This window comes from Tripterygium wilfordii, chromosome 15 (assembly GCF_013401445.1).
Source record: "Tripterygium wilfordii isolate XIE 37 chromosome 15, ASM1340144v1, whole genome shotgun sequence".
Lineage (NCBI taxonomy): Eukaryota > Viridiplantae > Streptophyta > Magnoliopsida > Celastrales > Celastraceae > Tripterygium > Tripterygium wilfordii.
In genome coordinates, this window is record NC_052246.1 from 3,952,872 (window position 1) to 3,966,860 (window position 13,989).

Below are 13,989 nucleotides of genomic sequence, written 5' to 3' on the forward strand. Positions count from 1 at the left end.
GGATCATAAAGACCTCCCCTCTTATAATTTACATTGTCATTCCACCCAATAAGCTAACTTGTTAGGTTGGGGCATTTCAAATCATTTATATCATATTCTAACATTCTAAATGACGAGGACTGGACGATGTTTAGTGTATGAAGTACCCCAGAACCTGGACGAGTATTATCTGATTGCATGCTTCGATGTTTGAGTAACCAACCACTCCAAAATAATATCTGCGGGTTAATTGCAGGGATAGTTTTTTCAGTTGCCATGCTTATAGAACAGTGAAAAGGAAGTCTTTTACAAAATCTTTCGTAGAAGTAAGCTAAGAGCATGTGGGAATTCACCATTGCTTTTCTAGATTATGTTGTCATAAAGGGAATGGCCTATTAGTTCAAAACAATCGGAGCTAGTCCAAGTAGTGATATTATAAAACGTTTTCTTTTCCCAGCACCTGTCCTTCCTCTCTCTTCCCAAGAAAAAGTGAAAAGAAACTAAAAAAAAAAAAAACTAAACTAAAGAGCTTTAAGTAATTGAGACAGGTCTGCCTCCGTTTAGGTGCATGTTGCTGATCTTTTTTTCTTTTTCATCTCTCTTTTTTTATATGATATAGGCAGTGTCCACATGCTCAGGAGGCTTTTTTTTTATTCTTTTGCTGTTAAGGGCTTGACAGAGTGACCTTTTGCGACATCTGATGCATATTTTATGAAAAACCAATCACTTTGATTAATATGGATACATGAAACTGGTTATTTGTTTTAGCCTTTATTAATGCATATCATCTTGTTGAATTAATGCCTTTTGTGTAAAATAGACGTAGTGGCTAGTGCTGATGGTGGTTCTTGCCAGGTTCAAACTCATATTGGGTCGGTTGCAGATCGACAATCAGCTTCCTCTTACAATAATGCCAGTGCTTTTGGCTCCTGAGCAAATTCCTGACTTACAGCATTCTGTGTTCAAGATGACTATTACAACACGTAATGAGAAGATTGATAGTGTCCAGGTTTACCCCTATGTGTATATAAGGGTAATACTTCGAACATAATACTTTGCCATATAGTTATTGGATATAGTTAGACCGGCATGCATCCAAATCATGAAAACTTGTTATGGCATTACAGGTGACTGATAAGTGTTGGAGGATTAATATCCATGAACCAATCATCTGGACCTTGGTGGATTTCTATAACAATCTTCGTCTAGATCGCGTACCCCACAGTTCTAGTGTCACACAAGTTGATCCAGAGATACAAATTGAGTAAGATTCCTGTTTTTTCCGTCTATTACTGAAAAGTGGAACTTTAGTAGATTTTCCTGGAAATAGATTTGGTATACGTGTTGGCTGAACTCTGAAGTGTTGGCTAGGTAAGAGACTTTGTTGCCTGAGTTGGATTTTTCAGATCAATATTACGTTTTTTGTTACCACAGCTCTACTAACCTCTCCTTCCCTCCTCTCTCTGACACACTTCACACACTTGCACATGCACACCGAGTATTTCTTTAAGATGTAACTAAGATTTTACTTTCTATATGGATTTAAATGTTATCTGTTTATAATGCCTTTATTGATCTTAATTTTAATCATCCATTTTTGCTGTTAGTTTCATAGATGATTTCTTGCTTTCCCGAACTTTAGTAGTGTAATACAAATGATTTGAATGCTTTAAGTCTTTTTGTAGCTTCACCTCATCATCTTATGTAACTTTTTTTTGCACAATTTCTCTCCCCTTTCCTCCCTCTTCTTTTAGCAGCAAAATAAGAATGCAGATTTATAGTGGAGCCAAACTTTGCCAGAATCTTTTATTTATTCCAATAATGCCGATTTACGTCATCGTACATTTCAATTTGTTTTGTTTTGGAATCTGAGCATGTTTATGTCTCACAGTTCTCAATTGTAATAGAAGATATTTTTGGAGTCTTTTTTTTCTCTCTTCTCGTGCCCTTACCCTATATTATTTGACTGGGCTTGTAATAACCTTGTGAATTCATGTTAGGAGTTCTATTTTCTCCTTTAGCTAAATCAATGCAACTATGTGTGCTGTATCATCATACTGCAGCTTTCGTATATCTTACAATGATTTTATGGGTTTACATGTTTGTTTTGTTGAGTTATGTAACTTCGAAATCTGTTGAGCTAATGTAATTTTGGGACATGATTTGGATAGAGTATGATATATATGCTCGTGTACATGATTTTTCAGCCTAATAGATGTGTCAGAAGTAAGGCTGAAGGTGTCGCTAGTAACAGCACCGGCTCAAAGACCCCATGGAGTTCTAGGGATGTGGAGCCCCATATTATCTGCAGTTGGAAATGCTTTCAAAATTCAGGTAAAAAAACCAGCCCTGGAAGTATTGGAAATGAGACTTCTAACCAAGACTTCTTATATTCTAAAAGTTCAAACGCAAAAAAAGAAAAGAAAAACAAAAAAGCTTTGTAGTTGATATTTGAGATGATATAGGTTGTAATTTGAGTCATTTGACGGGCGCTAAAATTCCTCCCATTTAACTATTTATTTAAATTGGACTACTGGCAAATTAGATCATCTGGTGCATAATTTCCATATTATTGATTTTTAATGGTTAAAATTGATGCATTGTGAATAAATGCTCCTTTGGTTTATGCCCGTTATTGGCTGAGAACCTAGAATTCCAACAAGTAGTATCTTGGCCCTTAAATTGATAAACCTAGGCTTTTATGATATGGTAATAAAGTAAATAAAAAGCATTTGAAATACAATAGCTATAACTGAATAAGAAAACTATATTGTGCTGCAATACTTGCTAAACTGTTGGTTAACAAAATCTTTTCCTTAGCTTCTGTATCACACGTTATCTTTTTTGGGTGTTCTAATGTTTCTTAAGACCTGGTTTCGGTCTTAGTTGCTCTTGTACGAGAAAAGATACCGATTTGTTCTCAATACTTGGGTCTGAGTTATCACATTTTGGTACTGTTAAAAGGGTCAGTGATAGAACGTACTTGTTTATGAAAGACAGACAGCAGCAGTCAATTCCTTTTCCTTTTTTGCTTCAGTCTCTTATTCATTCTCTTATCTTGTGACATGTTTCAGACCTTGTTAGTTGTATAAATGAATTGAAATGCCCTCACCGATTAGGTTAGCCTTTTGGTCAAATGGCAAAGTAGAAAATTTTACGAGAACTAAATACTTTTGGCTCAACCAGGGTCTGTATCTTATTGTAATGTCTAATTCTGAGCATATGCCGTGTTGGTTTCTCTACCAAAACACATTCGGTGGCACAAGGCCTCAACGAACTTTTCTATGGTAATGTTATTGATATTAAGTTACTACTAGACACAATCGTGATGGAAAGCTACCATTCTATGTAATACTCTGATCTCTTCATCTCAGGTGCACCTCAGGAGGGTAATGCACAGAAACAGATTTATGCGAAGAAGTTCCATTCTTCCTGCGATTGGAAACCGTATATGGAGAGATCTTATCCATAACCCTTTGCACCTGATTTTTTCAGTAGATGTACTCGGTATGACGAGTTCAACTTTGGCCTCTCTTAGTAAAGGGTTTGCTGAGCTTTCAACTGATGGACAGTTTCTGCAGCTACGGTCTAAGCAGGTATTTACATATATGCATACATGCATTTATAGTTCTGTAACAACTTCAGTTATGCAATTAATATGGAGTATAACGCCATATTGGATCAGGTATGGTCAAGGAGAATCACTGGGGTTGGTGATGGGATTATTCAAGGGACAGAAGCCCTGGCACAAGGTGTAGCTTTTGGGGTATCTGGAATGGTTAGAAAGCCTGTGGAAAGTGCCCGGCAGAATGGTCTCCTAGGACTTGCTCATGGGCTTGGACACGCCTTTGTAGGATTTATTGTGCAACCAGTTAGTGGTGCATTGGATTTTTTCTCATTGACTGTTGACGGAATTGGAGCAAGTTGTTCCAAGTTCTTAGAGTTTCTGAATAACAAAACCACCTTTCAAAGAATCAGAAATCCCAGGACCATTCATGCTGATGGTGTACTGAGAGAATATTGTGAGAGAGAAGCTATTGGCCAGGTAACAATTGCTTTTTCGTCTCACTGAATGCTGTGTGACTTGTTAAGACGTACTTTATAGTTCAAGATTGAAGCTGAAGTTGAGTTGAGGTATGAATGTGGTTTAACATGTTTTTGTCAATGCACATGAAGATTCTGATGAGAATCACTGCTAAAACTTCTGGGCTTCATGTTTTCTGTTTGAGGGGGTTCAACTCTCTCATCAAATAGGCATTTTGACAGAAATTTGACATCATTCACTTTGTTTTACTTTTGGTGATGGCTTGGAATTCATGCACTTGCCATTCGTGCGGTTATTGTAAATTCATATTTTTAGATCCTAATAAAGTAAGACTGGATTTAAAATACTAAGTCCAGTTGATGGGATGGGGTCTTATTATGCTCAGTTGGACGGTGTTGTATTTCCACTAGGAATATCTTTCCATTTGCAGTATTAAAATGGTGTAAATTAACTTGGTATGTTGTTGAATTAAAACAATGTTGACGCTCTTACATATTCTTGCAGCATGCTGTTTATTGTAAAAAAATGTTCATCATTGTTTTTGAACTGTGTAAAATTGCCACACAGGTAATGCTGTGAAAGTAAATTTTAATGTAAGTATGGCATTATATCCCTCTGATTCTCAAAATAGTGTATATATATATGCAAGTGCTCAAGATTTGATATCAATCAATAACTACTCGCTTTGTAAGTTCTTGACAAAGCTTATTTGTATATTTGTTGATGTGGCTCCATTTAATTAAAAATGTATCTTCTTTATTTTTTTTCTGTGTTTGATTTCAGATGATACTACACCTCGCCGAGGCAAGTCGACATTTTGGTTGTACTGAAATATTCAAGGAGCCCTCGAAATTTGCTTTGTCAGACTATTATGAAGAATATTTTATAGTGCCTTACCAAAGGATTGTCTTGGTGACCAACAAACGCGTCATGTTATTGCAGGTTGTAAAGGATATTTGCATGTATATAACTATATGATGATGGTGTTCTAATTGATTACTGCATGTTTTCTAAGTCATTTGCTTCGCTGCCTTCTCTTCTTTCATCTAGTGTCCAGCTCCAGACAAGATGGATAAAAAGCCTTGCAAAATCATGTGGGATGTGCCATGGCAAGAGCTCTTGGCAATAGAATTGGCAAAAGCAGGCTGCCAACAGCCCTCTCACCTGATCCTCCATCTCAAGAATTTCAGGAGATCAGAAAATTTTGTGCGAGTTATAAAGTGCAGTGTCGAAGAAGCTCTGGAAGGACGAGAACCACAAGCCATTAAGATATGTTCAGTAGTGCATAAGATGTGGAAATCATATCAATCTCACATGAAATGCTTACCTTTAAAGGTTGTCACTGCACATTGGACTGTTTTGTTTCTAAGATAACGTATATGTAATCTGAAAGAACTACCCATTAGCAGGTTCCTTCAAGCCAAAGACATGTCTATTTTGCTTGGAGTGAGACTGATGGGAATGGACCACGTACCCCACGCAAAAAGATTGTCGAATCAAGAGAGCTCTTATTACTCAGCTCAGCCACGGAGAAAAGCAGATTTGTTAAACACAGTATTAACTTTGCAAAGATCTGGAGCAGCGAGCGAGAGTCAAAAAGTCGATGCACATTGTGTAAAAAGCAGGTTTTTTTTTTTTACTTTGCTTACCATCCTCAATGCATTTCATTATTTTCACTTACCGTTATCCAGATTTCTGCATGTGACCAAGACTGTCATTTTAAAACATGATTTTTTTTTTTCCAGATTTCAGGTAATGATGGAATATGTAGCATTTGGAGACCCATTTGTCCAGAGGGGTAATTGCTGTTTTTCATCTAATGTCCCATGTCTCAATTATTTCTCTCTTGTTGGAGTGATTATAATTTCTTTTATCTTCTAATATGCTTTACAGTAATCATATTTGTTCTTCAACATTTTGATGTTGCCACAAATCACCGCTTTGTGTTTGCACCATAATGCTAAGACAAGTGCTTGAAAAGCGTGATTTTTTTTTCCTTGAGTGGCCAAGATATTTGTAAAATTTGATACTTGCCCATCATACATGGAACCTGGATGATCTTAAGTTGACAACATTCAACGATGGAAAGTGGGATGGAGTTGGTGCTGTTACAAATTAATATACAGCTCAAGCAACCAAGGGGCATGTTGTTTAGATTTTAGTTTCATTCCAGACCAATATCCTCTCCTGTAACCGTGCCTTGCAGTGACGGTTATTTGTAGATTCTGTCGTCATTTATAGAAGCCCTGGCATTGAAGTTGGATACTGGTTCCATGATGAGTTCTCTTGGCCTGTTTTAAATGTTGTCCTTTGCAGCTTTAATCTTCATACTCATTGTGATCTGAAGTTTTTTTAACTACCGTTGATGTATGAACTCAAATCTGGAAAAGGCTCTAAATGTTGGGAATAGAACGGTGTGTTTGCTGATATCCAGGTCCAGTTGTTGGAAGTGTTTTATAGTTGAAGAAAAATGTTTCAATGTCATTGTGTCTGGAGAGAGAGCTCTCTTTCATCTTAAGACATTTAAAGATTAGACTGCTGATTTGAGGTGGAGGAATTTTTCCTTGTATTTATTGATCTACAACCTCCTTTGTTTTTAAAATTGTCATTTTAATATTTATATTATAATTTTTAGAACTGTGACATAGTATTTTTTCTTTATCGTAGGTATGTCTCCATCGGAGATATAGCTCATGTTGGCAGCCATCCTCCAAATGTTGCTGCAGTTTATGGTTACATTGATGGACTGTTTGCAGTTCCTGTGGGTTATGACCTGGTAACTATTAAATGTTGGCATTGAAGTTGATACTTGAAGTTAAAAAATGATGTTAACTGTATGGAGATTTGTAGGTGTGGAGGAACTGCTTGGATGACTACATAACTCCGGTATCAATTTGGCATCCACGAGCTCCAGAAGGATTTGTCTCGCCTGGCTGTGTTGCCATAGCTGGTTTTGAAGAACCAGAAACCAATTTGGTTTACTGTGTGGCAGAGTCACTTGAAGAGGAGACTGAGTTTGAAGAGCAAAAGGTCTGGTCTGCTCCAGATTCGTATCCTTGGGCATGCCATATTTATCAAGTCCACAGCGACGCTCTTCACTTTGTTGCTTTAAGACAATTGAAAGAAGAATCTGACTGGAAACCCATGAGGGTCCGTGATGATCCCCAGGCCCAGCCTTCGTTGTCGTCAGGATCTCAGTGATTCTATGTTTCACATAGTGGGGTTCTTTCACAAAATTTCAGTGTACCTAGACTTCTCTCCAGCTACCTGTTTTTGCTGATTGCAGTACAGAAGGTTGGATCACCATGGAGCAGACATGAATCCGTCACAGTTTTGTGGCTCTAGAAATTATATTTACATACTACATGATGGAGGAACAGAATTTCCCTTCGTTTTTGGTCTAGGGGCACTCCATTGTACCTATTGTAGGTGTCCCTGCAGTTTTTAAATCTGTTGTGTTGTATCCCATTTCAAAACACAGCTGAAGAGCGGGTTGGGGCATCGAAATTTTTCTGCAGTTCTGATGATCCAGTGACTGGTTATATCTCCTTGCAGAGAACGAAATGAGCAATGACAGCTTATTGGGTGGGATACTTTTCCGGTGTTTATGAATCGAGTCTAGCACCGAGTCTAGTATCTTTGTTCTTATATAAGTTTAATAGCTGATGAATCTTGTGATTTTTGTTTTGAGGGCGAGGGTGACTGTCGCCAGTTGCTTGCTGATGGAGCCCTCGAGCATGCTTGGCTTTATACTATTTGTAGCTTAAGAGTGCTCGGTGCACTCGCCTAGGTTATTTGGTCTCTCTAGCAAAGTGATTGATGGTATTGCTTAATATGTTGCTCGTTTGTACAAGTATACAAAAAAAGTCACTTTGGTTTGTGTTGGGGACAAAATTAACAAAGAGAATTGAACCCAATCTTCACTTTTAAACTTTCAAAAGACTGGCTATGGACTTTATTTCCTGAGTGATTGCGTCTCTTTGTACAGCTGTGCCAAAAAATATACGGGAAGGAAAGGTATAGAACTTGTTTGTTCATTTGGCGACGTGGCACGGTTACTGCCATCCAAGTGTTGACGATTTTGTGGATTGAACGTCTGCGTCTCACTGAATGGATAATTACAAATGCTGCCATTACCAATCCCCGCCAATCTGTCGCAGCAATTGACATTGTTCAGCTGTGAGAGTGGAATGACCAGTCTGTTCTGTGGTGCTCTTTCTTCTTCTCTCCCAATCTGTCGAAAATGGAGGGCCTGATCAAGGGTTTGTTGGACGTTGCGCTTGGCGGAGACAACAGGGACAATGATTCACGAGATGAACGGTCCCGATCCACTTGGGCAGAGGTTCGAATCTGCGTCGAAATAAAATTATATTATGATCTCTCTTTGTTGCTACTGGATGATCCGTTCTTCTGTGTTGGTGGTAAAACGAGCAGGTGGTATCCGGTGAAGATGATAAGGATCAGGATCTGGATCGCGATCGGAGTCGTTGGAACAGACAGGTTTTAGTTTGGCTTCGATTTTTTATTTTGATTTTTTCAGGTATTTGAAATCTATATGCGATTGCGATTTTCGTTATTTTAATATTTTGTTATTGCAGGAACAGAATCAAGGCAAAAATGACCAGTGGGGGAGTGAATGTTCTAGACCTTCAAGGCGTCCCCAAAAGGTTGTTCTCGATTTTTCATTTTATTAATTAGTAGATATGTGTGGGTGACTTGATTCATGATCGAGGTGCTAGATCTAGCATGCGACGGCATTGTTAAAATTTAGCAAGAACTTGGAATTCTTTTACAAATAATTGGTACTGCCTTACTGTCTTTTTTAATCAATAATATTCAGAAAATGTGTTTCATTCTTTCAGAATTTCTGTTACTGGTATTTGCTAATAAATGTCAAGAAGTTAGATGATTCTACTCATGGAAAGCTGGATGTGGATGAGAAAGATAGATTTGTAAATTTTCTATCATCTAGATCCTTCTATGGTTATTCAACAATATGTCTTTTTGTAAATATCTCCCATATAGGCTGTGCATGAAGAGAGTGAAGAGATTGAAGGTGACAAGAAAGACAATTATGGTCAAAACCAATGGCACGGAAAGGTTAATTATCCATCTTCTCTTTAACATTTTCATCCTTTTCTTATCTCATGCGATGGTCTTTGGAAATTTTTGTAAGTAAAAGCATTTGAAATATAACTTTAATGTAGGATAATGAAGAAGGGAGTAACGATGGTTGGACCACTGTTGGCAAAAAGTCTCCGAGGAGACCCCAGAAAGTTAGTTCCTCTTCATTTTATCACTTTTAAATACTTTTTGGTCCTCAATTTATTTTATTTGGTTAGTCACAGATTGTCGTGTTTGGTAGATATTTGGGGCCTATTTATTTTTGGGAGTTTCATCTTAAACTTTGCTTTGTATGTATTACATCTTCAAACTTACAATCCATCTTAGTGAGTTGCAACATCCTCAATAAGACTTTGGTCATGGAAATTTTACCTTTGTGTTCAATAAATAAGCCTATGCCATATCACTCTTCTTTTGGATGTGAAAGATATTGGAGATATGACTTAGAGAGAGAATTCTTCTAATTTATAAAACATGTGAAGTTGTAATGTTGTATGATGCCATGTGTGAAGAAACTTACTTTTATTGTGACTTTTGTGTTTGACATTTTTTTATTAATGCATTGCCACTTTGCCAGGTGCAGACGGATCAATGGAATGGCTACAAACGGCCACCTAGTGAGCAAGATTACTCCGAGGATGTTGAACTTGGTGCTAGTTTAGTGCCATCTGAATTAGAACTCGCTGACCTGTCTAATGCTTGCTACAAGCTTTGGGAACTTGATTTAAACCGTTTAACACCTGGAAAGGACTATGAGATTGACATTGGTGAAGGAAAGAAGGTTTACCAGAAAGAAGATATGGCACAAGGAAGCCTGTTTTCCTGGCTAAGCAAAGATGTGTTCAGGAGGCCTACTTTTTCTCGTTTTTGTTCTCTGCTAGATAATTATAATCCAAATGAAGGGGCCAAAGAAGTTGTCACATCTGAAGAGAGACAAGAGCAAGATGCTTTTATAGAAGAAATCAGTAGAACTGCGCCAATTAAATATCTTCACAAGTACCTCGCACTCAAAGGCATGGTGTCTGAAAACTATCAGGATTTTAAAAGAACGATGACAAGTCTCTGGTTTGATCTTTATAGACGAGGCGGTACATTTGGTTCCTCCTCTGCTTTTGAACATGTTTTTGTTGGGGAAATCAAGCGAGAAGGAGACGTTTCTGGCTTCCATAATTGGGTTCAGGTTAGTCTTTTTCTTATTTAATACGTTTTTGCCTTATATTGAATGCAACCTGTCATGCCATAATGAAATTAATATCAATAGGATTCAAGTGATTTCTCACACTGTTATTTATATATCTGTAGCCTATGAGGATCTTGTTTCTTATCTCGTTTACTTCAATGGAATAGTAGATTAGAGAAATGCTGAGAGATTTGGCAGTCAACAATTAAATGGGCATGCATTATGCTATCACTGTAGCTCTAAATAGATTTGAAATAGAGCAATTGGTCAATGGTTGTTATTTGCAGTGAAAGTTTGTCGTAATGCTCTTAAAAAGTACAAAACAAGTGATCTTAAAATTTGTATGGACCTTAACCTGGCAGTGTTGTTAAGCTAGCAGTCCAGGATTTCTTGATGAACAAAATTCTTTTTAGATACCAACGAAGAACTAACTTGTTTTCATTCTTTTTTTCTATATTTGTTATCTGTTTTGTCCAGTTTTACCTAGAGGAAGTAAAAGGGAGGGTCGACTATCAAGGATTCATTTTCCCAAGACGTCGAGGAGAGATTGTGAGTATTATCCTTTTTGATCTTTCATATGGAAGATGACAAACTGGCGTATGAGAAGGAGATTGAAGCTATGCTAGAAACTTTTATATATCAGCAGCACCATTCTATTCATTCTTTTCAAATATTTTTGCTGCTGAGGTGGAATCATTTCCTAATGTATCTGCACCTTTTTAGTCTTGAGTTTCTTCGCCATTTACCACAGTGATCAACTTTGCGCCAGATTGATGAATATGATAAGTTACCGCTGTTATGCATGCATTAATATGGACGTCATTTCTTGTTATTGTCTCTTATGCACGTATAAATTTGTCCAAGAAACCAAGTTCATGTCATTGCTTGTTTGTGCCTCGTATGCATGTATAAATTTGTCCAAGAAACCTAGTTTTTTCCTTTTCATTTCTGATTGTGTTTACGAAGAAAGTTTTCCCTTTCTACCAAGCTCGGATCTAAATATAACTTTGCTCATCCCGAGTGTTTCTTGTGCAATACATCATTCTTTGCTTGATGTTTTCCCCATTTTATCTTGCAGCCGGACTCTGAGACCCAATTGCTCACAATTCAGTTTGAATGGAATGGTGTACTAAAATCTGTTTCAAGCACTCTAGTTGGTGTGAGCCCGGAGTTTGAAATTGCATTATACACTCTGTGTTTCTATGTTGGTGGAGAGGACAACCATATTCAGCTGGGTCCATGCCCAGTCAATATAAAGTGCTACCGATTTGGAGAGAGAATAGGTTCCGTATTTCCGGTAGCAGAGTCTTGAGTTTATGCTTTCCTTCAACCCCCAAGTAATCCAGGTAAAATGAAATATTGAGTGCTCTAACATGTTTGAAATCATTTTGTTACGGAAGTCTACATATTATCACTATTTATGATACTGGAGACCAATCATATTTATATTTATTTTTGTTTTGAATGAAATGTTTGTATTTATTAAAAGTGTGCTCATACACTGATTGATATTCGTCTGTTATTGAACGCAATACACTCTCTTTTTTCCCTCTTTTTTGCCCTTCTTTTTGAATAGAATAGAACTTAGATAAAATGCATTTCCATTGTTGATTTTTTTGCCCCTTTTGGTGAGTTGAGTCTTCAAGCTTCTTGTGACTCATGTGAGGCACAAAATCTGACCCTTTGTTTATATAGCTTTTCGTACTACGGTTTTTTTTTCCCCTTTCGTGTCTGATTTTTGTTAGTCAGATAGATACGTAGATTCAGAACTTGCCATTCTTTTTTGCTGTGTGAACCTCATACCTCCGTTGAATGAGACACTGGCACATATCTGATTGTAGCTTATATGGAAAGGAACTAGGTGGAAGAATTGTTTATTATTTCATGGTAACATATCAAATACATTTGATCTTCCCTAAGCGAAGATTTGGTAAGACGCAATGTCTGCTAAATTTTTTTGCGCGCACACGTCCAAACAGAATTGAAAAGGATGGATGAGAAGCTCGCCGAAATTATCTTGTCAAAAATATATTTTGGTTAGTATGATAATGATAATAAAAAAGGAAACGTTCATCAAAATATCTAATGAAAACTCTCGAGATATTTCGAAAGCAGGATGGGATTACAATTCTCCTTCAAAACTATCTTAAATAATGCATTAAAAATGTGTTTTTTAGTATTTTTTATTTTTATAATGTTTGAATATAATAGATTTTAGGGAAAAAAATAAAAACCCGTTAAACCCTAAACTCTAAACACTAATACTCAACACCTAAACTCTAAACACTAATACTTAACTTGTAAACTTACATCATTTTCAAACAAATAAAATCATGATTTAACATGATTTGAGGCTACAACCATAGCAAAAAATTGAAGCTCCTCCCAACCCTTTCAAAGTTGAAATGCTCCCAGACATATATGGCATCCAAAAGTGTGCCCAGTCTGTAGTATCCTAAAAGACACGGCAGATTTAGTTTCAACTAGAAAAGTGTGTCGGCAGAGGCAGGTTTGCACCGACAAGACCCAACTACATTTAGTAATTACGACAATTCAACCGCAAGTACTCATCCGAGAAAAAATTGTCCCTATTAGATTATACCATTTATCCCCACAAATTCCTCCCAGCAATCACGCAAATAAATAAATTCCCCCCACAAACAGGGCTTGATCGGCTGCTGAGGTGCTAAGAAAACTTATGTGGCATAGGAATGAATACGTTGCAACAACGTAGAACCACTAGCAAGAAGGCATAATTGGGGACCTCTGGCACAAATTGCCACACAAGAAGACAACACCGAGTTGCCCAAAGAGGCTCAAAACTTGCCTCCTCCCAGTTCAGCCTTCTACTACTTTGACAACGTGAGTGAACAAGACACTGATACCAACACCTACTTCACCAATTCCTTCACCTTTCCTTCATTGACTATTAGCCGTTCGCTATTGCCTTTTTTTCTTCCATTTTTTTTGGCAGGTGTGAATCAACCTTTCATAAATCACACAAACTGCAAAATAGTTCTTGTGGGGCCATTAAAAGGCCCACACAATTTGGTCACGCTTGGCATTATAGTTCAGTACATAATGAACTTTCTATTCCCTTCAGATTTTCACTATACTTCGTTTCCCTTTCAAAGTTATTGTCCATCCTCGCCAGTCCTCTACCCCACTCATGAGCCCTGAGACAGAGAGAATTGAAGCGATAAGGTCTAATGTCCATCACAAGAAAGAATTTACACGGCCTGCTGACTACCAAGCATAATCGACCCTACTAGAACAAAAGCAAGCTATCATCTTCTGTAGTTTCAATTCAATAAAAGAAGCCACGCATAATTCTCAACCAAACTTGCAGTTAGGCTTCCAATGTGTCCATTTTCTACTTCAGTCTTATATATTTTAAACTTGTCTAAGACTTCATCTTTAGAATGCATAAGATAAAAAGGTTAAGGTCAGATAGAGGAGGCGAATATCAATTTTATGATTTTTGTGAAAATGTTGGTATTATACATGAATTCACTGCACCTTACACACCACAACAAAATGGAGTAGCGGAAAGGAAAAATAGGACTTTCAATGAAATGATTAATGCTACGTTATGTTACTCTGGTTTAAGTAATGGTTATTGGGGTGAGGCATTACTCACGGCTTGTCATATATTAAATAG

The 13,989-nt window shown here is 37.3% G+C and overlaps 2 protein-coding genes across 3 annotated transcripts in view; both read left to right on the forward strand.

Annotated features, from left to right (window-relative positions):
* The window catches only part of LOC120017208, a 43,420-nt gene extending 35,562 nt beyond the window's left edge, over positions 1-7,858 (forward strand). The window contains exons 54-64 of the mRNA XM_038870352.1: positions 835-1,012; positions 1,107-1,243; positions 2,187-2,313; positions 3,354-3,575; positions 3,665-4,024; positions 4,808-4,966; positions 5,075-5,359; positions 5,434-5,649; positions 5,770-5,822; positions 6,692-6,800; positions 6,875-7,858. Coding sequence (XP_038726280.1) covers positions 835-1,012; positions 1,107-1,243; positions 2,187-2,313; positions 3,354-3,575; positions 3,665-4,024; positions 4,808-4,966; positions 5,075-5,359; positions 5,434-5,649; positions 5,770-5,822; positions 6,692-6,800; positions 6,875-7,225 — 2,197 coding nt within the window. The 3' untranslated portion in view covers positions 7,226-7,858. The remainder of the gene's footprint in view (positions 1-834; positions 1,013-1,106; positions 1,244-2,186; positions 2,314-3,353; positions 3,576-3,664; positions 4,025-4,807; positions 4,967-5,074; positions 5,360-5,433; positions 5,650-5,769; positions 5,823-6,691; positions 6,801-6,874) is intronic.
* A 222-nt stretch (positions 7,859-8,080) lies between these two features.
* LOC120017209 (poly(U)-specific endoribonuclease-B-like) lies at positions 8,081-11,882 on the forward strand. 2 transcript variants are annotated; one of them, XM_038870353.1, is made up of 8 exons: positions 8,081-8,366; positions 8,459-8,524; positions 8,623-8,691; positions 9,050-9,124; positions 9,232-9,300; positions 9,726-10,328; positions 10,806-10,877; positions 11,407-11,882. In XM_038870353.1, the coding sequence occupies exons 1-8, from the start codon at positions 8,268-8,270 to the stop codon at positions 11,638-11,640; spliced, it is 1,287 nt and encodes a 428-aa protein (XP_038726281.1). In that variant the 5' UTR covers positions 8,081-8,267; the 3' UTR covers positions 11,641-11,882. The 2 variants fall into 2 exon arrangements, with proteins under 2 accessions (XP_038726281.1, XP_038726283.1); XM_038870355.1 differs by having other exon boundaries at positions 8,629-8,691.
* The last annotated feature ends 2,107 nt before the right edge of the window (positions 11,883-13,989 follow it).